Source organism: Electrona antarctica (assembly GCF_951216825.1).
Source record: "Electrona antarctica genome assembly, chromosome: 4".
In the NCBI taxonomy this organism is placed as follows: domain Eukaryota; kingdom Metazoa; phylum Chordata; class Actinopteri; order Myctophiformes; family Myctophidae; genus Electrona; species Electrona antarctica.
In genome coordinates this window covers 18470390-18495485 of record NC_136809.1, presented here as the reverse complement: position 1 = coordinate 18495485, position 25096 = coordinate 18470390, and the positions used below count along the sequence as shown (strand labels likewise).

The 25096-nt window shown below is 41.8% G+C and overlaps 1 protein-coding gene across 1 annotated transcript; it reads right to left on the bottom strand.

The window, feature by feature from the left end:
- Nucleotides 1–10630: 10630 nt before the first annotated feature.
- LOC306921211 (uncharacterized protein) lies at nucleotides 10631–19607 on the bottom strand (the record flags this gene model as incomplete). Its single annotated transcript, XM_079498322.1, has 4 exons — nucleotides 19507–19607; nucleotides 16803–16901; nucleotides 14019–14226; nucleotides 10631–10658 (listed from the first exon to the last, which is right to left on the bottom strand). The coding sequence occupies exons 1-4, from the start codon at nucleotides 19550–19552 to the stop codon at nucleotides 10631–10633; spliced, it is 381 nt and encodes a 126-aa protein (XP_079354448.1). The 5' UTR covers nucleotides 19553–19607.
- Nucleotides 19608–25096: the final 5489 nt, after the last annotated feature.

Sequence of the window (25096 nt, the reverse complement as noted above, 5' to 3'; positions counted from 1 at the left end):
AGTTGCTCAGTGGCGTTTTGAAGCACCCGGAAGGACCGCCTCAAAACGTCTACTTCCGCATTGGACCACCAAATTTTGGTGATCCAATGCGGAAGTGCAACCGAGCGCTCAATGTTAAAGCCCAGCTGCACAGGGTTTCCCGGTCATGAATCCACTGGTACGCCTGCAGTCCTTCCTCTTACCACTAGGGCCCAGTGCTTCAACGTTGCCTCACTGCGGAGGAAAGCCTGGTATTCGTTCTAAAACTGAGCCGTGTGATCCGTTTTAGAGAAAGAAATCACACTTGTGTGAAGAGAGGGCCACCTTTTTTGCTTTTGTAAGTCACAGGGGGGTCCGTATTTGGCTGCTACAGTACATGACGAGGTGGCAGCCAAGAATATGGACTTTTTACTGCCCTATTAAAGTCCATACACTTGGCTGGCAAACAATTTGTGTCATAACTCAAGGTGCTGTAAACAAAAATTAAAAATCCCGTAGACTGGGCTGCCATATAACGACTGTGGCTCAAGAGATGGCTCGTCCAATGATCCATGGGTCGGTGGTTCGAATCCCGGCTCCTTCTGTCTACATGTCGAAGTGTCCTTGGGCAAGACACTGAACCCCAAATTGCTCCCGATGTGCTGGTTGGTACCTTGCATGGCTTCCGCTGCAATCGGTGTATGAATGTGTGTGAATGGGTGAATGTAATGCACAATCTATGTAAAGCGCCGTGGATAAAGGCGCTATATAAATGCACCATTTACCATTTATATAACGTAATCTTCAAAAGCCATGTATTGGAGGCCCCTCAAAAAACAAACAAAGAAACAAAACAACAATCGTGTTCCGGTGGTGTGTTCCAGGTGGCGTTGCATTATTTTTGTTCCCCACAGAATGCGAATCAATTAGTTTAGTCACGATGGTCGCTAGAGGTGTAACGATACATTTTAACAGCGATGCGATACATATCACGATACATGATTGATGATACGATACATGGACGATATTGGTTCATTATGGCGATACGATTCAATGATTTGAAATCGATACAGTAACTATTTAAAATACATTGACATTATTTTAAACTAAGTAAATAAACCCCTCTTTTTCTTTTTTCTTAAAAAAAATGCTAAATACCAAGTACAAAAATGTAGTATTGATTATTTGCATAGCAAAACGATTCGATACCGATTATTTGCATTGAAAACGATACAATACGATACATAGTCAATGTTGCTGTTTTCATTTCATTTTTTTCGATGCAGTTACTATACACTGACACCACGCTAGACAGGAACGCCCAAAAACGTCACATCCGGAATTTTCTATGGCTGCCAATGCAACTTGGTCCAATCCTTAATCACATACGGACAAACATCTATGCCGATGCTATCTAACTTGCGGAGGTAGCGTGCCTTGTCCACGGGCAACAGATCTTTCAACGTATGGCATTGCAAATATGTTTGATAATCGCTACTCTGCTCAATATTGTTTTGAAAATGCCGCAAATTGCATTGCAGTGAACGAGCGGAAATCACAGTTTGAGGCGCTGTTTACGCGCCGTGGTGTCAGTGTATATCGTTACACCCCTACTAGTCGCGCTACGAGTTAGATTAACTCAACACATTTCAAACAGGGAATAATTTTGGGGGTTCACATCACCGGAGGTTCTGGACGTGGGTTCCGGCCGACTGATGACGTAAAGTAATTTCCATTCCAGACCGGATCAGAAACCCCAAAATGGTATTGATGTCAGGCTATGTCAGAATGTGGTGCATTAGATCTACTTACCATCCATCGCCATGGTTAGGGAAGAAAGAAGCAGAGAGGCCACACTCATCCACAGTACCGTCTTCATCCTGCTGCCTGATCCTGTGTATGCCGGAGCTCTCATATACTTTCACCAACTATCACAGTCTACTGTCTGACACGTTCCCTCCAACCCAATGCCCAGAGAGAGAGAGAGAGACGTGCGCACGCGCGCGCACGCACGCACGCACGCACGCACGCACGCACGCACGCACGCATGCACACACACTCTATCGGCTACATTTTTCTTTACTCTTTAAGCACTATATGGTCAAAATTCAAAAGTCTACATTTTACATTAAAGTTGACGATTTGGTTTGAACAGCTATCAGGTAATTTTGAGGTCTGTGCGGGAAGCCAGACTTCCCTATGATCAAACGTAAAAAAATAAAAATAAAAGAAGAAGAAAAGAAGAAAAAAGTATATTGCATTGTTTTGAAAACCCTCAACGCTATCCATGGAGTGTACAGTCTCAAGATATTATCCCATTGCTTCCCAACATTTGTTTGAAAGTAACAGATCTACAAGCTCGCAACTGGTGAAAGGAGATTTGGTTTAGAGGAGGAAAAAAGGAGGGGACATAGTACAGACACCTGGGGGACTCCCATGCAGTAATGGTTTAAGTGGCTAAACAGCCTTTCAGGACTGTGTGTGTGTGTGTGTGTGTGTGTGTGTGTGTGTGTGTGTGTGTGTGTGCGTGTGTGCGTGTGCGTGCGCGTGCGTGTGTGTGTGTGTGTGTGAGAGAGAGAGAGCAAGTGTCTAGTGTGAGGCTTTGCTCAAGTGGTCAGCGACCTCACTGCTGTTTGGACATGAAACAAAATGGGGACATGTCATGTTTACTTCACCGTTACACCCCCCTCTCCTCCTCCCACCTCTGTGTGTATTTAATAGAGGCTAATAACTAACAGAGACTACATGTCCTTTTGTTGCATCAAGGACTTGAAGACAACTCTGTAACTGCATTGGAAAATGAGCTCCTCGTGGGACAGTGTGTTCTGCAGACGGTTCTTCCTTGCAGTGCTGTGGCTCTGCATATTCGGGACGTGTGCCTCACAGGAAGCCAACTCTACGGTAAAAAAACAAAGAAACATTTGTGATGAAATTGATCACACCGCCTCAAACAATATCAAACTGTGTTCCTTCCATAGCCCCTTTATTTGGGGGGTCCGGGTTGTGTACGGTAGGTATACCTTGTCATAATGGAGGCTACTAGTAGAATTAGAAATGTATAGATAAGTGTCCTCATCGACATTGCAGTGTGAAAAAGGATGGTGTGTGTGTGTGTGTGTGTGTGTGTGTGTGTGTGTGTGTGTGTGTGTGTGTGTGTGTGTGTGTGTGTGTGTGTGCGCGCGCACACGCGTGTGTGTGATTATGATTATAATTTTAACTGCAACTCAAATTGAACGAAATAGAGCTACAGTAAGACACACACTAATTTGTGTCTCCAGAAATGGCTGAGTCAGTATGGCTACCTGCCCAAGGCCAGTGCAGAGTTTTCTACCTTGTTTACGGCTGAGATGCTGACCGATGCCATCAGTGAAATGCAGAGGTTCTACAACCTGGAGGTCACTGGAGAGATGGACCAGCAAACCATCACGTGCGTTAGCTCCTCCTATTGTCAATAATACTTGAAACCTTTGTTAGAGAAAGATGCAGATGGTAATTTATATTCATATAATTTATATCACTGATATTTACTGGAAACATTCCCATGTATGTACCAAACCACATAAAGAAATGATGACTTTAGGGGATTACACCAGGGCACATCACTAAACTCTAAACAGTTGTGCCGACCCACTGCAGACTGCAGTATTCATTTTCTGTAATATCTCTGTGTCCTCTCCTCTCCCCTTCCCTCAGAGCCATGAATCAACCTCGCTGTGGCGTCCCTGATAATGACGACGTGTCTAAATCAAACATGAGGCAGAAGCGCTACGCACCGTCCGGACACAAGTGGGACAAGAATCACCTCACTTACAGGTAAGAAGCTATTCTATGGAATGAACTTCCCATTGCAATCAGAACTGCAGACTCACTCCCAATCGTCCGCCGTGGTCTGAAACCTCACTCAGACTCGTAGCCTGCACTTGCCCTAGCCTCGACGACCTTGCAGGAGTATGCAAAGGCTAAAATGATGTAATTTAGATAGCATTCTATAGTGTATACTAGTTTCATTGTATAGATAGACGGATGTTTGGTTCTTAGCTAATTTATGATTCTTGATGACTATTTTTATGAATGTCTTGTATTAACATGTGTTGCTCTTGCTAAATCGCTCTGGATTAAGAGCGTCTGCTAAATGCCTAAATTGTAAATTATAAGATAACTTCTGTTAATGCCATTCTGTAGATTGTCTACAGTATGTAGAATTAACAACAACATGGAATTATATGATGATTGATGATAAATTGATGATTGAGTGCTGTACTTAAGAATGTATATTCCTGAACATCTATTTGACCAATGTATTTGCAATAAGCAAGATCTAGGGAATAATGGATGTGCATGCACTTTCTACTTTTTATGTGCCCACCACAACATTTTCAACAGTTCATCTTGACCAACCCAAACATGCATGTTGGTTTAAGTTTTGATGTGTTTCTGTGGGGTTACTGTGGGGTCTAGGGATATAACACTCCAGTTGGACAACTTTTTATTCTTAGTTTCTCTCTCTTTCCCTCTTCCCCTGTCTCTAGTATCCAGAACTACATACCTAAGATTGGAGAAAGTCAAACGTACGAAACCATCCGGAGGGCCTTCAATGTCTGGGAGAAGGCCAGCCCGTTGACCTTTGAGGAAATCCCGCACAAGGACATAACAAATGGACGCCGAAATGAGGCTGACATAATGATCTTCTTCGAGGCAGGTTCCCACGGTGACCCTTATGCGTTCGATGGGCCAGGAGGGGTCCTGGCTCACGCCTTCTACCCCAACGACGCTGCGGGTCCAATAGCAGGTGATGCACACTTTGACGGAGCCGAGTCATGGACCATCATCAACCAGGACCTGCAAGGTGGTGACATCTGGACAGGCAGTTTTGTAGAGATGACTAAATAATTAACAAGCACTTTCAACTCGACATGAATTGAGAGTATAGCATGATATCAGTGAGCACAACTGTGCTAAATGACACTGATGATGAATTTATTTGTATAGCGCGTTTCCGAACAGAGTTACAATTGCTTTACAGACGCTGGGTGGATATAATTCATTAATTCATATACTGGTAATTTATTTAAAACTGCCTCCCGACCCAAACATGGCTTCATTTTAAGGCTAACTTATTGGCCACAGCCCAGTCAGACATCATAATGTATCATAATGTATTATTATTATTACATCATAATAATACATCATAATTAAAAGTCTCTGCACATTGTCGTCACATGATCCTCACACCAAACAGTGCCTCCTAGTGGCTCTAAAATGTACCCCCTTAAGTCGATCTGAGCATTTTTAGCACTGTGGAAACGAAAATCCCATTATCAAATGAAGTAAATGAAGACAACCGGACTGATGTATGCTTTGGGTGCAGAACATTAGAGTAACGTAACTTATCTTTCTGTCCATCCCTCAAATCTTTCCACTCCATGTTCTTTTGTCCCACGTCCGCTTTGTCTTTCTTCATCCATCCATCCACCCATCCATCCACCCATCCATCCATCCACCCATCCACCCACCCATCCATCCACCCATCCATCCACCCATCCATCCATCCACCCATCCATCCATCCATCCATCCATCCATCCATCCATCCATCCACCCATCCATCCATCCATCCACCCATCCATCCATCCACCCATCCAGGTTCCATTCATCTGTTCCTGGTAGCGGTCCATGAACTGGGCCACAGCCTGGGTCTGGATCACTCCAGCAGCTTGAAGTCCATCATGTTTCCCTCCTACCAGTGGAAGGACACTGCAAACTTCCAGCTGCCAAGAGATGACATTCGGGGGATTCAACACATCTACGGTGGGTTTGTAATGATGTCTGTCTGCCCATGGTTACTTAAGATAAAACAATAGAAAAGGGAAAATAAAATAAAACAGACAGATTTGTATGATGGACAATTGTAATAAACTAGAAAACCTGCAGAAACTATGCAGGCTTGCTGAAAGCAAATATAAAGAAAATGCTCAGTAGAAATATCATTTGAGAGGAATGTATGTTCAAATGAACAAAGAGTGGATCATCCATTTGTTTTATTTGTGATTTGTGTGAACCTATTGAAGAATATATTTTTAGTGTAAAGATATGGGTGTAGAGACTTTACGAATAATTATGTATAAACAGTTTGATGATTCAATCTGGCTCAACTCTAGCTAATGACATTTTACCATTCAAACTATGCTTGTTCAGGGACACTTTGAAACAGGGCTGGAAAACGGGGACAATTTGTTTCCTAGAGGGCCTCTCTACCAAAAAACACTGGTTCCTGTGTTTACACTATCTCTCCATCCATCCATCCATCCATCCATCCATCCATCCATCCATCCATCCATCCATCCATCTACTTCTTCCTGTCCTGTCCACCTACCTACCCTCATCCCAGAGCTGCCTTGCTACACTGGCGACGGCAGAAACTTTCGGGGCACGGTTGCCATGACCTTCTCTGGCAAAACCTGTCAGAACTGGTCGTCCCAGACACCTCACAAACACACCCGTACACCCAAAAACCACCCGCTCAAGTAAGAACACCCAGCCAAATATCTATCTATAGTATATCCATCTGGCTACCTAGCCATCTGTCTGTCTGTCTGTCTGTCTGTCTGTCTGTCTGTGTACTATACTGTCCCTACTTATTTATTTTTGTCAGAGGCCTGGACAACAACAACTACTGCCGTAATCCAGACGGTGAGAGGATGCCATGGTGCTACACCACTGACTCAGATTCACGTTGGGAGTACTGCCCAGTCCCCAGATGTAATGATGCTCCCGGTCTAGGTAGCTTTGACCACTTATTCAAGTTCATGACAATGATTTATTGATTGCTTTATTTGTATTTTTCCTCATTGTATTCTCCTTTCGGGCAGAAACGTAACATGACCTTAGAGTGAGGAGGACCATAGGTCTGTTCAAATGGTCTTAACTCAAAAAGTATTTTATTGCTCAGATGATTACATCTTAGCATTCAGCGGATTTGTGAGAACAAATATTTACATATCTCAAAGTTACATAGGCCTACATAAGTTACATATTATCTCAAAAAGAATGCAACATTAGTGGGGTTGCCTTAGTGAGCCCACACTAATTTGGTCTCCATTCCTTTGGGGTATTTTTGTTACTGTATATTTGCATATAATTATTTTAAATTTGTCCTCTGTGTTTACCTATGCTAATTATTAGGAGCAGTAAACACTATTAAGCTAATACAGCTCCCAGGGATTGTTCAGGGTTTCTTGCTCAGGGACACTTTGACACATGGTACGGACCAGCAGGGACCTTCTGTTTCTCCTTCTGTTTCTCCCCCCAAAACTGGTCTTTGTGTTGACTCTCCCCATCCATCTACTTTCTTCCTGTCCTGTCCACCTACCATCGTCTCAGAGCTGACCTGCTATGCTTGCAGTGGCAGAAACTATCGGGGGGAGGTTGCCAGGACGATGTCTGGGAAAACCTGCCAGAGCTGGTCCGCCCAGACACCTCACAAACACACTCGTACTCCCGGAAACCACCCACTCAAGTAAGAACAACCAGCCTAATATATATCTACACACTACAACATGTATTCATCTATCTAGTCATCTGTCTGTCGGTCGGTCTAACCACTACGCGCCTACTGTACCTATCTACTGTACCTGCACATTTTTGTCAGAGGCCTGGACAGCAACTACTGCCGTAATCCAGACAATGAGAGGATGCCATGGTGCTACACCACTGACTCACAGAAACGCTGGGAGTATTGCCAGGTCCCCAAATGTGATGAAGCTCCTGCAGGGCCAGGTAACTTTGATCACTTAAAGACCTCATGACATGCTAGAAATCATGATGGTTGCTCTACCTCATGACATGTTTCTGGTTAAATGAGCTGGGCTTGCACACAGAAGTAGTTTGTCCCATGTCATTCTTATGTGCAGTAGTGCCCTTTATGGCACAATAGAGGGTATGCGCATGCTTAAAGTGAATGGCACATCGAGTGGCAAATCGAGTGGCAAAGCAACAGGCAAAGTGAGTTTAACATTGTTTAATGTTGTTTAATGCAATCAGATAGGACTTTTCTGTTTGGATGTGTGGGCTGTCAAGGCCAGAAAGTAGTTTTTTGCCACTCAGTAGGCATTCCTGCATAACTTCTGGTTTTGCTGATGATGTCACGCGCATACCCTCTATACTGAAATCATCAACATTTTGATGATTTCATCTTGCTCATCTCTATATTGAATGATGGATTAATGCTATTAATATACAGCACCCAGGGAGCAGTTAGGGTTTCTTGGGGATAAGTGGGGACACTTTGACATGGACCAGGGACCTTCTATTCCTCTGTGGTCCTTGTGTTTACTCTCCCCATCCATCTACTTATTCCTGTCCTGTCCACCTATCGTCCCAGAGGTGACCTGCTACACTGTCGACGGCAGAAACTACCGGGGGGAGGTTGCCTGGACGATATCTGGGAAAACCTGTCAGGTTTGGTCAGCCCAGTCACCTCACAACCATGTCAACACCCCCGAAAAGCACCCACTCAAGTAAGAATGCCCAAATATCTATATCTATCTTTTTATCTGTCTGTCTGTCTGTCTGTCTGTCTGTCTGTCTGTCTGTCTGTCTGTCTGTACCTACCTATATATACATAATTTTTGTCAGAGACCTGGACAACAACTTCTGCCGTAATCCAGACGGTGAGAAGAGTCCATGGTGCTACACCACTGACTCAGAGACACGCTGGGAGTACTGCCCGGTCTCCACATGTGAAGTTGCTCCCGGTCCAGGTAGCTTTGACCACTTAAGTTCATGTCAATGATTTTATTGATTACTTACCGCGTTCCTGCATATGTTTAAATGCACAATAAATGTGTGTTCTACTGTGTTATTATCATATCCGTCTGTCTGCAGCTTGTACTTTACAATCTAGGTTTATAGATGGGTCTTCAATTGTCTTTTGAAACTAGATTTAGTTTTTTTCTTTAGCAATCTGATCTGGCAGTGTGTTCCATGCAACCATTGCTCTATACAGCACTGTGCAATTCATATAACCTGTTCTGGCTTTAGGGACTTTGATAGCAACCTCTTGTGCTATTAATACAGCACCAAGGGAGCAGTTAGGGTTTCTTGGGGACAAGTGGGACACTTTGACTTGGGCATGGACCAGGGACCTTCTTTTTCTCAGTGGTCCTTGTGTTTACTCTCTCCATCCATCTACTTCTTCCTGTCCTGTCCACCTACCATCATCTCAGCCCTGCCTTGCTACACTGGTGACGGCAGTAACTATCGGGGGACGGTTGCAAGTACGACCTCTGGTAAAACCTGCCAGAGCTGGTCCACCCAGACACCTCACAAACACACCAACACGCCCAACAACTACCCATGCAAGTAAGAAATCCCGGCCAAATGCCTTCTATCAGCAGTGGTTTTCAACCTTTTTCATGTCAAGGACCATTATTTATTCGACATTTGAGCCACAGACCACCATTTTATGAGAATTAGCCTCTCAGACCCAAAACTAAAGAATATTTAGTTATCGTTAGATATAGGATTTCAATACATTTCATGCTGTGTGGGAGACAATAGACAAACGTTGATCAATACATATTCTTTTGTTAGAGACCTGGATAACAACTACTGCCGTAATCCAGACGGTGAGAAGAGTCCATGGTGCTATACCACTGATTCAGAGACACGCTGGGAGTTCTGCCAGGTCCCCACATGTGATGCATGAGGTTTGTGATGTCCTATAATGAACCTCTCATTCTGGGTCAGCCTTAAACACATAATGGAAGTGGAAAGAGGAGGAGCCAAACCGAGTTCCTGATTTGCACAAAAAAAGAGTTGGTGCCTCCAGACATAGACATAGAAAGGAGGCAAGCTTCTGTGATGCACGTGGAAGCTTGCCAAGGGGGACGTTCGGTAAGCCAATCAGAGGCAACGTATAAACGTTTGTTTTAGCATGCCAATAAAGCTCCTTTGGATTTAATTGATGAGTCCCGGAAAAGACATGCTGTGATTGGCCAGTAATCACTTGAGTGGCAGCGATTCAGTGCAATACAGGTCGCTCCAATGAACTGCAGCGACCAATGAGGCATCTAAGTTTTTATATGTATGCCCCCAGAGGCATAAAAAACCCATTACAGAACGCCTACCCAGATAACTAAGTGATGTCCGCAATGTCTTTTTTACAAAACATAAAACTCTTGAATCGTAGGTTGCACAATCAAAATAGATAAATACAATAATAATAATGATGATGATAATAATAATAATAATATAAGTCAACTCTGGATACATCCAAACAGTTCTTAACATTTACTACCAAATGTATTTTGCCCCCTGTTCTTCTGCTGCCAACTCTTATCAGAGCTTGCTCTTATTTTGAAGGAGACAAATTCACAACCCCTGAACCGGAAGTCTATTTTAGCCGCAATCTTTTTATAAGTCACCCGAGGCATGAATATTGTAACTTATTAATATTGTTGTTATTGTTATTGTTATTGTTATTGTTATTGTTATTATTATTATTATTATTATTATACATGAATATTGTAACCGCGGCCAGCGACACTTTAGTTATGAGCATCACCGTTTTGATAAAAAAAATGTTTTAAATGTTCATGACATTGAAGTGAACAGAGGGGAACTTTTTCACCGACGGGTCATTTGCTGTTTAGCGATCGCCTAGCAACGGACACGCTAGATGGTGGCCTGGACAGCGATCGCACTGAATCAATACAAATTTAAAATAAAGTTGTTAAAGTCGTCTTTGGCAGTGGAGACCAAAGTCGGGAGAGTCTTTGGCAGTAAATGTTAACATCCAACATCAACCACGTACTGTATGCAGAATGATGAATCCCACGTACTTGATCTTAAATTGGAGCAGCATGGCAGTTTGTTATTACAGTGGCATACTGTAGGTAACGCCCCCTAAACACTATGCTGGTGTTTATCTGCAGTTAACCATAGTATAAGTATGTAGCATCATGATGCCACTTCTGTACCAATCTGGGAACCCATCATCAAAAAAATAAAAAACAGCGCCCTCTGCTGCCCAATAGAATGTGAATAACAGAATGATCATGGCCCATTTGATCCTCCCACAGCCCTCCTCTTCTGGTGATGCACTTATGTTTCAATTCCACTAATCCCCAATGTACAGTACACACGTTTTGAATGCCCCTAATAACTGTGGTATGGCAAAATAATATTTTAAATAGTGTTTACATGGATATGAATGCATAACAACATGTCTGGTAGATGGGGGAGAAATCAGAATCACAGGTCAAATTAAAGACTGCTAACACCAAACGTGTCAGCAGGTTTCTAACACAATGCAAGGGTTAATAGTTGTCAATTGAAGTTGATGACATCGTAATTATGTTTATATTATCTTCCATAGAAATGAACAGCCACTAGCGGGAATCATGTTGCGGCTTGTTGCCAGACGCGGAGAGCCCGACCGATGGCAGATTTCTGGGTCTGATCCCGATGTCGGAGAGTCCTAATGATGTTTTGAACGATGTTTTGTCAAAAAGTACAACATTTTCAAATCAATGTCATTCCTTTGTGAACAGTATGCAGTTTAGCTCAATTAGCAGGCCCTCTCCAGAGTGACTTATAGAACTACTAGCTTGCAAAGTGCAATATAAGAGTAAATGTCAGGCAAGCAGGGGTTATTATATCGCCACACATGGAATCAACATTTTTAGAATGAACATACAAATTAATAGACAATAATATTACCAGAAACAGTAAGACCAAGCCCTGAATTACCATAACAGGTCTGTAACTCTGCAGAGTTCAAATTGAATCAAATTGACCAATAAGGGTCCACTTGGTGATTTGAACACTCAGAGTTACAGGGGTCCTTGCAAATAAAATAAAAATTGAGAACCACTATTTCTAGTTTGAGTGCTAATATGCCATATTGTCATTATTATTGTAAATAAGCATTATATATATTCTGAAGAAAACCTTGATACACCTTTGGTGTGCAGAAATCAAGGCTTTAATGCTGCAGGAAATACTTGCCATAGTGGTTGCAAAGGCATTAATGAATTAATTAATTGCCTGAGAACTGGGGTGGGAGTTCTGGTCTGGTTTTGGTGAATATTAAGTAGTTCTGGTCACTTGGTGGAGGTCTGGGGGCCACTCATTACAAATATATGAATCCACAAAACTATAGCGTCATTTGTATTGTTAACATATTTCAACGACATAGAGCAACATTTGTTCAACTTTGTCACATGGAACTATTGTTTGTGTCCACTATCACCACGCCAGCAGCAGCACAAAAAATAGGTCCATGTGACAGAGGGGTCATAGTTGAACGAAAGTTGCACTAAATGGTAAAAATGGGTCAACAATACAAATTACGTTATTTGTGGATGAATTTATTTGTAATGAGTGGCCCTCAATAGGCTACCTCCCACCAATTGGCCGGAACTACTTGTAAAACCGCAACACAGGTCGGACTAACGGGAGGTCTGACTTCACTTAAGGGCAGTCCCCTATCTTTGAACGTGTCTTTTGAGTGTGTGTGTGTGTGTGTGTGTGTGTGTGTGTGTGTGGATTCACTGATATATAGAAATATATAATCAAAAAGGCTTTAAATATATAGCACAAATAAAGTAGCAATAATAGTGAAACCTTTATTTAGGTACAAAGGGACATCTCTTTACAAAACCAACTCTACAAACACACACGAAAAAAAGCTTTTGAATCTAAATCCAATTTGTGCTATGATAATGTGACAGTTCTAAAGGTTTCAAAACAAAGTACAATTTACAATTTAGGCATTTAGCAGATGGTCTTAATCAAGAGCAATTGAAATATAGGTAAAATATCAAATGCATAGAAATAGCAATCTAGGATCATAGGTACAGTAAACTAAAAACCTATCATCAGTCTAAGCAGTATAATATAAAACAATCTGCTCATCGGCACATCACATAATAGAAAACAGTATTTCTATACAGAAAATGAGAATTAACAGATAACATATTATTTTCCCTTTAATACTTTAAATCTGTCAAAAAATACCAATTTATGAACCAAATGTCGGCCTCTGCCACAATCAAAACAATTACAAGGCTATTCTCCTGTATGAGTCTGCTCGTGCAGTTTCAGAGTACCCATCTGTCTAAAGCCTTTACCACATTCTGTACAAGAGAAGGGTTTTTCTCCTGTATGAATCATCATGTGACTTTTCAGATTACCCTTTTGTCTAAAGCCTCTGCCACACACTGTGCAACAAAATGGGGTTTCCCCAGTATGAGTCATCATGTGTTGTTTCAGGTAGTACCTAGACAAGCTTTTGTTACAAACTGTACAACTAAAGGGGTTCCCTGTATGAATTGTCATGTGTCGTTCAACTTGGTAGTACATACTAAAGCTTTTGCTACAAACTGCACAACTAAAGGGCCTTTCCCCTGTATGAGTCAACATGTGTTTTTTGACATTACTCTTGTTAGCAAAGCCTTTGCTACAGACTGTACAACTAAAGGTAGGCCTATTTAAGGGTTTTTCCTGTGAATGAATCTCTGTGTGCCTTTTCATACTACTTTCAAACGTAAATGTTTTTCCACACTCTGCACAACTAAATGGCGTTTCCCTTGCATGAATCCTCATGTGATTTTTCAGACTGCTATTACAAGTAAAGCTATTGCCACACTCTGTACAACTAAATGGTTTTTCCCCTGTATGCATCCCCATGTGTCTTTTCACACTACTCTTTGACTTAAAGCTTTTGTTACATGTTTTACAACTGAAGGGCCTTTCCCCTGTATGACTCCTCATATGTATTTCCAGCCTACCAATTTGACTAAAGCCTTTGCCACACTCTGTACAAATAAAGCTTTTGGCCCCTGTGTGATTCCCAATGGCTGGAGTTTGTTTTGATGATTTGCGGTTGTGGCTCAAAGACAATCTTTTCCCTTCCACAATTTGTGTCTTTCTTTTGTGTGATTTCACTGTGTTTAAAGCTGACTGATCTTCCCTGGTCTCCTCCCACTCATCACTGTCTTCAGTATCAGATTCAGAACAGTGTGAAGTAACAAGCTGGTCATCACTAGTTTGTTGTGACGTTCCTGAGACTTCTAAATCAGATTGTGTTTTGATGTGTTCAAATTTGTTTTCATCATCATCATCATCATCATCATCACTTTTCACTGCTAGTAAAGTCAACGTTGATCCATCAGACTCCTCTGGTATTTGAAGTAGCTCCTCCTGTTCATCTTTGATCTGTGGAGGCTCTGGTTCCTCCTCTTTACAGACAGGGAGCTGCAGGAAGTCTAGAATAAGAATACAATATTATTAGTGATAAAAAGAGAAGGATCCGGGCACACAAGGTTAACAAATTAGGAACGCCTTTATTGAATTAAAAGGCAACTGCCAACATGTTTCGACCTAACAGGTCTTCATCAGGGCAAGAATGAAGGACAACATCAAACATACTCATTATATAGCAACAGGACACACAGCTTTGCAATGACATAATTGGCAGTGTCAGAGGCACGTGAGTGCCCATTGGTTAATACAGCCATAATAACATGGACATGCCATTAGGCACTCAATCAACAACTGACGCCACACATGTGTGTGACAGCCAGAGGAATATATAAGCAAAAAGCTAAGCACCAAATATTCAACAGAATATTATTATTAGTATTGCCAAGAACTTGACTTGAATATGATATGCATCACGAATCACAATACAGGGGTCACGCATACACTGCATTATATTGTGATGATGTAAGCAAGGCACTATACTGTAGTTTTATTTTATTTCTAACTTTAGTGTAACTGCCAAGCAGATCATCTTCTGCTCCATTGTAGGGTATTCACAGACTAAATTAAATAAAGCACCGCTGTGGTAACTAACCAACCAACCAACCAACCAACCAACCCACCAACCCTAACGGGAATTAGCCAAAATAAGATTGACTAAAGCCAATTATTTCAAAATGTATTCACTGGACAAAAAAAAGAACAGATCTACAAGCCAAATGTATACCGTGTCATGACTCTTTATGCAAATGACCTATTCTTTCACCCTGTAACAGGGCTCTGTATTGTTTTGAAAGGTTCAACCGTCTACTCTAACTGCATCTTTTAGTTGAATGTAAATAAACCAGAAAGAAAACAAAAGCTGCTGCTACAAACTACATGTATGATGGTATTCATATATTGTTCTTGTATAGCCTAGCAGCCTATAGAGCGTCGCAGTCCCGCCTCCTACCCTGGACCAGGAAATGAAACCCAATGCATTATTCTCATAGACATTTCTTAAAGTATTTATTTAAAGACGGTTACGCCGCGGACAAAGCCAACTCGAGTCGTGACAGCTCATGACAACACAAACAATATTTTGGACCAAACAAATAATTAGAAAGAAGAAAAAAACGGCAGGTTACAACACGTTTTTTGTTGTTTTTCTTCTTTGTAATTATTTGTTTGGTCCAAAATATTGTTTGTGTTGTCATGAGTTGTCACGACTCGAGTTGGCTTTGTCCGCGGCGTAACCGTCTTTAAATAAATACTTTAAGAAATGTCTATGAGAATAATGCATTGGGTTTCATTTCCTGGTCCAGGGCAAGGACTGTCTAAAGAGGATGAGTCGCGAATACCGTACGGGCGACGCCATGTTGCTTATGGTGCTCCATGGAAGGAAAGAAACATGCGCAGTTGAGACCAAGGAAGCTGAACGCGGAAGTGTTGGCTGCATATAGCCCATTGCGCATGTTTCTTTCCTTCCATGGAGCAACATGGCGTCGCCCGTACGACGCCATGTTGTCTTCGCGTCTCGTCCTTCTTAGACAGTCCTTGGTCCAGGGTAGGAGGCGGGACTGCGACGCTCTATAGCCTTGGATGTTAGGCTAGCATACAGCAGAACAGATACATTATTACACCCGTTAGTTACTAAGATGACTACTTTAGATGACAGTATCAGTTTCTAAATTAATAATAACTAGTCCTTACCCGTTCTGAATATATGAAAAGCAAATTATGTTGGCCAGATGGGGCAGTAGAGAGTACTCTCTACTGCCCCATCTGGCGGAGTCAGGTTAATATAAGGAAGTGTAGGCTACAGACAGAAGGACAGACAGAGTGACTGACTGACATTTTTCGGTGCTTTTATAGATAATAATAATAATAATAATAATACCACCTTTATAGGGCAGGATTCTATCTCCTGTTGTAACATAAAACAGTTGGTGTACAAGTACACCCCCTTGACATCATGGATTTGCCCCCAATCCAACCCTTGATGCTGAGTGCCAAGCAGGGAAACATTGGGTTCCATTTGTATATGTTCTGTATGATTTTGTATGATCTGGCCTGGGAAATCTATAGCCCAGCCTCCCAATCTCAGGGTGGATATACTCTAACCACAAGGCCACTGAGCTGGTATATATGATATTAATAAACATATAGTTATTTATAATCAACTTGTGTCTGCCCAAAAATTGTTCATCAAATAATTGAATGATTGATGTTTTCCACTTTAATTATCATGAACTTTTTTTAAGTGACATGTTGGTTTTGAGCGTAGCATTTTCAGGGTAAAAGATATGATGAGTCAATTGGACACATGGTTAGTGAGGTGAATGAGTTCCTTTTGGATTTTAATGCATCTCCGATGCAGGATGTTCTGAACAACATCACTGAAAAGTTGGTAAGTTGACAGAGAGAACAGAAACAAGCAAAGATATTTTTTTCTGAGGGAACGGCGTCGGTGGCACAGTCGGTAGCACTGTCGCCTCACAGCTAGAAGGTCCGGGTGAAAAATGGCTGGGTTACACAAATCATGGAATAAAATTATTTTAGTAAAAACAAAAGAAAAAAAGAATGAGAGCATCACACTCACGGAGGTCAAAGTGGTGTTCAGGTTCCTGTTTAATCGAAGCAGTCCTGACTGCTGCTGGAGAACTCATCTTCACCTTCAGGCTGGACTCCACGCACTGGTCTGGAATGAAAGAGTACAATACGGTTAATAATGACATGGATGTGACACTGTGACAGGGCTCAGAGTAAGAGAGTGGCGACACTAGTGTTGACTCCCATTGTAACAATGGAATGTGGAAGTGCTCATTCTATCTCAATGGGATAGTTCCAATGTTTGGAACTATAGCCCATAGGCAGCCGCTTTGCGGCGAGATCAAAGCGTGTCTTACTATTCCACTCGGACAGGGCTGCACTTTCAGGTGCACTTCCTCTGGAGACTCGGACCAGTGCGGAGTGGGGGGTGGAACGGCAAGATTTTGAATTGATCGTGGAGCGGGTTTTAAAATGGGTCTGAGCGGCTTCGGAGTGAGGGCGGCCTGCCGCTTCAAGCCGTGTTCAATTCATCAAAACATTTAGAGACGTACAGATAGACACTTTTATATAGTCAAAGAACAGAACAGGAATTCATCATAAAGGAGGTAAAAAGGGAAAAGAAACATATACAGTGAGGGGAAAAAAGGGGGGGGTGGTGGGGGGGGATTCAGATTTTACGGGGGCCAGTTTCGAATTGCAGCCGTCCGTAGGTGCCCTTTGAGAGCGGCTTTGAAGGAGTCCAGGGATTCACGAAAAATTAGCCTCCAGGATGGAACCTAGTGTGATAATATTGTCACCCACTCTAACCAAGAAGCCATCTGCCTTGCTGAGATTACTATTTGATCCGAAGAGAATGGATTCAGTTTTTCCCAGGTGTTAGGATAGTTTGTTATCAGCGAGCCAGGTGTAGATTCTACCGAGTTCAGAGCTGAGGGTCTTTTCAACCTGCAGTTTGTTCCTGTCCGAGACCAGCAGTGCTGAGTCATCTGCGAACAGGAACAAGTTGCAGTCACAAGCTGATGTCATGTCGTTTACATATATTAGGAACAGTAAAGGCCCTATGCTTCCTTGTGGAACGCCACAGCTCACTGGGAGGGGGGAAGACACAGACACATGCTGCGTGAAAATACTTTGATGGTTTTTTTTGTTCTTTTTGCTGAGCGGACAGGTCTGAGCGGCACGCAGACGACCGGTGTGCAAATGAAGATGAGTGACGGAGCGGGGGGAATCAACATGAACGAATGAGCGAGCGAGACAACAGGCCTAGGCTCTGGAGCGAGGAACGGCTTTCCCCCCTTTACTCCACTCACATACTCACATTCTAATTCTAAATCAAGTGAATTCTAAATCAAAACGTCACTCGCTGGAAATATGATATGATAGGATATAGTACTTTGTCAGTTTGCACTGAAATTTGTTTTGCGACCACTGGCCTTGTATGCAACACATATAGCCTACAAACATTTGACATAACACAGGACAAAAAAAGAAAATACAGTTACATACATAGAAACATAAGGGCAGAGAGCAATGTCCACAGCTCAGTCTATAGTCCTGGCCAAAATCCTGATTAAGCCTCAGAGTCGACTGATGGACAAAATACCTCTTCAGTCTGACCTTATTGTATGCTGGAACATCCATATCTCCTTCCTGAAGGCAGCAACCTATACTCTCCATGTAAAACATGGCTACTATTAGAGGTGATATTCCTTGCTAACCTTAGGATGCTGTCATAGTGCCAAACTATCATAGTGCTGAGTGTCAAAAATGTGTTCATGATTAGCAGCATTTTGTTCAAACGGAGCACATTTTGCAAACTTTGGAAGCCAATCTTAGCCAATCAGCATGGAGTACGAAAAATCTGAAAGACCTGTTTTGTTTAATGGCTATAGAGACTGTGTACCAATTCTCGTGATGTTTGGACTAAGTCTAGGTTTACTGTCAAAAAATGTGTTTTGCAAAAATCGGCCTCCTGGTGGCGCTATAACAGGCACTTTATAACAGAGTTTGGCTGCAATCATGCCAACGGTGCCAATGATTAACTGTTCACAGATGGACACACGGACAGAAGGACACACAGACGGACGGAGTGCAAAACATACTCTCCCCATGCCTTCGGCCTGGTGGAGACAATAATTATTGCTTAATGTTAGTTGTGTACGTATGTCGATTCATCCATAATGTGTAGAAGCTCTTGCAGATATTTGTGATATTGTATACAATGGTATGGTATATAACATTTTTAAATGTTATTGCGATATTGATACGATATCCTATTAGATATAATTGAAAATAATGCACTGGACCAGGGCTAACAACAACGCAACGTAGCACAAGTACAAATGTATTGACATCTAAATATACTAATTATGAAAATAGCCGATCTACAAGCTCACAATGGCTGAAGTACAAATAGGGCGTATAGTTTAGTAAAACAATACATGTCAAAACTGTACTGCAGTACTTGAGCACATGTATTTTGTTACTTTCAACCTTTGTATTTTGTTACTTTCAGTCTGAACTCTCTCCATGTTTGATGCAGAGCTCATGCCCCATCCACCATTGAATGCTTGAACAGCCTGGCCCATCAATCACAGAGGAAGGGCAGCAGCAGCTGTTTCTTCCTAATGTCCATTTGTCTTAAACCCACACATGTACTGTATACTCCAACAGAGGAGACATAAGAGAGGACTGTGAAACACAATAAGAACACAATCTGGTAATCAAATCAAAGAATGAAAACAAACACGTACCATGTCTGTGTGACTTGATGACTGGGACCAACATGGCACTCTTCATTGCTGCTGCTTCTTAACGAACAGTCCGTGAGATGAAGGCTAGCAGGAGTCTTCTGTGTTTCTTCTCATATAGTTGGACGGACACTCCATAAGATGAAGGTTTCTTAATTCTATACAGGTGGACCAACACCAGCTTCACCACACCAGGTCCAACCAGGCTCCTAGCTTTCCTTCCCCCAGACTCATACACAGAGCCTGAGTATAAATTCCTGCCCTGGCTTCACCACTGAAGTGAAGGACCCACTGCACTGCAATGTCAGTTATAGCCATCCTATGAAGACTGACACAGCTTGACAGCTGCTTCACACACGGACACAGCTGCTTCACACACTGACACGACCAACTCTGGTGTTTAAAGTTACCAGTTGGAGCGTTGTCTATTCTGCACCAGATGAACATTGTTTAGGAGCAGTTACAACTTACATACATTAACAGCCGAGGAGATCAGGCACGTAGTAGTGACAAATAAACGTAAAGTGTGTTGTGAACAGAGTTAAGTGATGCTTGATTTCGGCAGAGTATTTTTGTTTTGTTGTTGTTTTATGTTTGTTTTGTTTATTGTCTTTGTTAGTCATTTGTAATTTTAGTTTAGTAATGTTCGTAAGTGATGTTTGTGTTTGGTTTTCGTTTTGTCTTTTGTTTCTTGGGGGATATCGTCAAAATCATGAAAAACTATATACTATAGTATGTTGTCGAAAACCATTAAAAATGATACACTATAGACTATACTGACTATAGTATGTCGTTTTTCATGATTATCATGTTTTTTTTCATGATTTTCGATGATTAAAAAAAACGATGAAAATCATGAAAAACAACAGGCTACTATAGGCCTAGTAGGCCAATGTTGTTTCTGATGGTTTTCGACGACATACTATAGTATGTCGTTTTTCATGATCATGAAAAACGACAAAACGACAATCATTTTTCATGATTTGTATGTCGTCGAAAACCATGAACTATAGTATGTCGTTTTTGCCAAGTGAAGCCTGGCCTATTTTCTCTCGGGTTGGCTTTGAGGACCTAGTCATGAAGGAAGGAAGTGTTAAACAAATCATGTCATTGTCATGTCCTAAGATGTGTTCATTCATGCTGTATCTCTTGGTATATACTGCATTCCATTGCTGAGGTTCTTTGACACTAAGTGAACCACATTTCCCGTTTTCCCCGATCGGGAATCAAACCCAGGCTAAAGGCCCTAGTATGCTTCCTTGTGGAATGCCACAGCTCACTGGGAGGGGGGAAGACACAGACACATGCTGCGTGTTTGCTCCGTGTTTCGGACGCGCAGAAAATACTTTGATGTTTTTTTTTGTTATTTTTGCTGAGCGGACAGGTCTGAGCGGCACGCAGACGACCGGTGTGCAAATGAAGATGAGTGACAGAGCGGGGGGAATCAACATGAACGAATGAGCGAGCGAGACAACAGGCCTAGGCTCTGGAGCGAGGAACGGCTTTCCCCCCTTTACTCCACTCACATACTCACATTCTAATTCTAAATCAAGTGAATTCTAAATCAAAACGTCACTCGCTGGAAATATGATATGATATAGTACTTTATTGTCAGTTTGCACTGAAAATTGTTTTGCGACCGCTGGCCTTGTATGCAACACATATAGCCTACACACATTTGACATAACACAGGACAAAAAAAGAAAATACAGTTACATACATAGAAACATAAGGGCAGAGAGCAAGGCCGATAATAAAATCATGTCATTCTACTTTCCAATGGTGTAGCTTGTTATGATATTAGCCCATGCACAGTACATCTTAGTCTATGTACTTAAACTTGAGATACAGTGTACTTGATATGTATTGTGTACTGCCTGTACTGTAGCATACTTTATAGATAGGCTACGAGAGACATCTCGGCGGCAGCAAGGTCAGCCTTGCTGCAGTAGGCACGTTCTTCTGTCTCATATCTTATTGTCACGTCATTATGATCCAGCACTATATATGTTTCCTGTTTGTGTAATAAACTTTGTGAACCTTAGCGTGATACTGTCTCGTGTCTCGTTAATTTGTTCTCCCGGGTACCCGCCGCCGCAGTCGTCGTACCAAAGGAATACTTCACCAGTGCCCATTTCCAACTCAAGGAATATGAAGCACTTACAACACAAAACACAAAACAGACAACCAGCAGGAATATTCAACGGTATCTCTTCACACACCAGCCCTTGAAAAATGATACCATAGTGGGCACCGAAATCTAGCAGTGACTTTGACTTTGACCAGAGTGAGACAAAAAGGTACAGTAAAGTATGCTGTGGGAAAAAAAGACCCATCCACAGGCTCAATAAAAACAACAGGGAGGACTCCAGCTGTTGAGCGAACGGAAGCTCTCGTTCGGCTTTCAACTAGCATGGGAGACATCACTAGGGCACTGCCAGCTATCCAAGAAGCAGTGTATGTATACAACATAATAATTCTGTCCTGCTAACGAACCAATCGTCAGGCTTAAATATGGACTTTAACCATATTCGCTGCTTGAAACACAAAGCAGTCTTGAACTCTAAACTCTGTCAAGTCAACTAAAACTGTATCAGTCCCTTTAAAACAAACACTAACAGGGTCTATATCAGTGAAATTTGGAAGCGTAAAAAAATGTGGGAACAAAAAAGACATGGTTTAACTAAGATAAACCTTGCATTAAACCTAACATGGAAATTACCAGGCAAGAGGAGAGGCACTTATTCTCTAGAAAGAATAAAACATAATCTTGCTGGCATCTCACTGCTGAACACCAATTGTTGTAATCTCTTAGTACTGGACCCTCGTCTGGTTTTGACAGACAGGTATAGTGTGTGCAGGCTGGGTGGTGTGTGACAATCCAGTTGAAGTATTCCTTTGGTACGACGACTGCGGCGGCGGGTACCCGGGAGAACAAATTAACGAGACACGAGACAGTATCACGCTAAGGTTCACAAAGTTTATTACACAAACAGGAAACATATATAGTGCTGGATCATAATGACGTGACAATAAGATATGAGACAGAAGAACGTGCCTACTGCCGCCGAGATGTCTCTCGTAGCCTATCTATAAAGTATGCTACAGTACAGGCAGTACACAATACATATCAAGTACACTGTATCTCAAGTTTAAGTACATAGACTAAGATGTACTTTGCATGGGCTAATATCATAACATAGATCATGGTATATACTGATACTGAATACCATTGCTGAGGTTGTTTGACAAGTGATGTGGCTATTTTATACTGAACACAAACGAGTGAGGAATAAGGAGGTGAGCAAAATACTGTCTTGATGAGGTTTATTTAACGTGCACACGGATGTTCGTTTGGCACATGAACAAGCACGTATCAAAGTAGCATAAAAATCAGAACAGAGCATGGAGCTTATATACAGTATAGCTTGCTTAAATTCCACCCATATTGGTCAGAGGAAGAGAGAGAGAGAGAGAGAGAGAGAGAGAGAGAGAGAGAGAAACAGGATGGCAAAGAGAGAGAGAGCTTTGGCATGTAAACGTATGTTTTCTCATGCCAATAAAGCCCTTTGAATTGAATTGAGAGGGGGAAGGGGGACAGGACATAGAGAGGGTCACAGGTGAAAGGAAGGCATTGTGTTTGGACAGGCCCTGTTGTTATCACACCATTGGTGCGAGCTTAAGAGTAGAAAGACAGTATATTTAAAATGTCCTTTTGGTGACCGAATTTGAGTGGATGGGTGATAGGAAATTCCTCATCAAAACCCTCGTTTTTTAAATTAAAAACAACTTAATAAACAATAATTGTGAATTTCCCAGAAATATCAAAATAATACATCATAATATCACATTTGAAGAAAATACATAGCAAGTGGAAGCACTACAGAGTACAGATAGTGGTACAAGTAGCATCATTCTTCACAGTGACATTTGACATTTCTAGATTACTAGATTTACTATTATTAGATTATTTCTAATAATGTTTGTAGATGGCAGAAAAATAATTAACAATAATAGCCTGTAAAAAAAAAAGTTAAACAGGACAGAAGACTATCAAATACGCATTATGAGCCCCACTTCCCAGCCCAAGAGATCAAGTAATAACAAGAAAGGGATGTGCCGATGAGACATTTTGGCCGATATCGATATCCGATATAATTAACCCTTTCAGCGCTAGCATTTATTGAAAAATTAGGATCTAATTCACGCCAGCATTTTTTCTAGTCAAGCTCTTATTTTGAAAAGCCACAGTTCCAGTCTACCGGAAGTAGCTTATCCTAGGACGCTCAACGGAGCCGAGACAGGCCTTGTTTACAATGTGAATCCAAACCGGGGCACTGGAGAGCTCCACATCGTCGGCTCTGTGCAGTCAAAGAAACTCTGTTTTGACCAAAATGCCATCTGGGACAAGGAATGGGAGATACAGGCAATTGAAAGAAACGGATAGATTGGATTATTATGGCGACGACGATCTATGATGGACGATCCAGTGCTGGGTGCATGTGTTTGGTCCGACTAGTCATTGGTCCGAAAAACGACAACCCACCTCAAACCCTAACCTAACCATAACCGCAAGCATGGGAGCAGGCGCTAGTCCGAGGTGCGGACGCATGTCGAAACAATGCTCCGTCGGACCATAGTAAGCCTCCCTCCAGTGCTGTGCTAACAACATAGCTAGCTAACCGGCTAGCGTAAGTAGCATTATGGCTCGATCGATCGAATGCACTATAAAAGCGCAATTGCCATTAATCAACGGCAATGGCGTTAAGCGTTAGTATCAAAATTAGGCTTCAATTGGCATTAATCAACGGCAAGGACTCTGAAAGTATTAATTGGTGTTACAGCCGATTACCGATGTCGATATGATCTCATTCTGTATTAAAAAATTATAATAATTTTGCACTGCAGGCTTAGGCAAATCAGATTGAATTTGAATACCTTCATATTTATTATTGCGAGCTTGTAGATCTGTTCAAGCTGTTACTTTGGGCTTGTTTATCTGTAAAGATAGACCGATTAATCGGATCGATTAATTAATCGGTCTGATTGATTAATCGAACCGATGCCGATTAATCTAAAAACTAGAATCGGCCGATACCGATGTGTTTGGCGATTAATCTCCCATCACTAAACAAGATACATCTGCAAATGCATGGTCAAACACATGAGCCCGTTTTCTATTGTGAAATAATTTAAGAAACTAACACATACATTTATTGAGTTTATTAGGATTTGGATCATTAGCTTGTGCATAACAACAGCTATAGTCTTCCTGGGGTCCACAAAGACCATATTATTGTGTGTGCGCACATGCGTGTGTGTGTGTGTGTGTGTGTGTGTGTGCACCCGCGTTCCTGCATATGTTTAAATGCACAATAAATGTGTGTTCTACTGTGTTATCATATCCGTCTGTCTGCAGCTTGTACTTTACAATCTAGGTTTATAGATGGGTCTGCAATTGTCTTTTGAAACTAGATTTAGTTTTTTTCTTTAGCAATCTGATCTGGCAGTGTGTTCCATGCAACCATTGCTCTATACAGCACTGTGCAATTCATATAACCTGTTCTGGGGTTTAGGGACTTTGATAGCAACC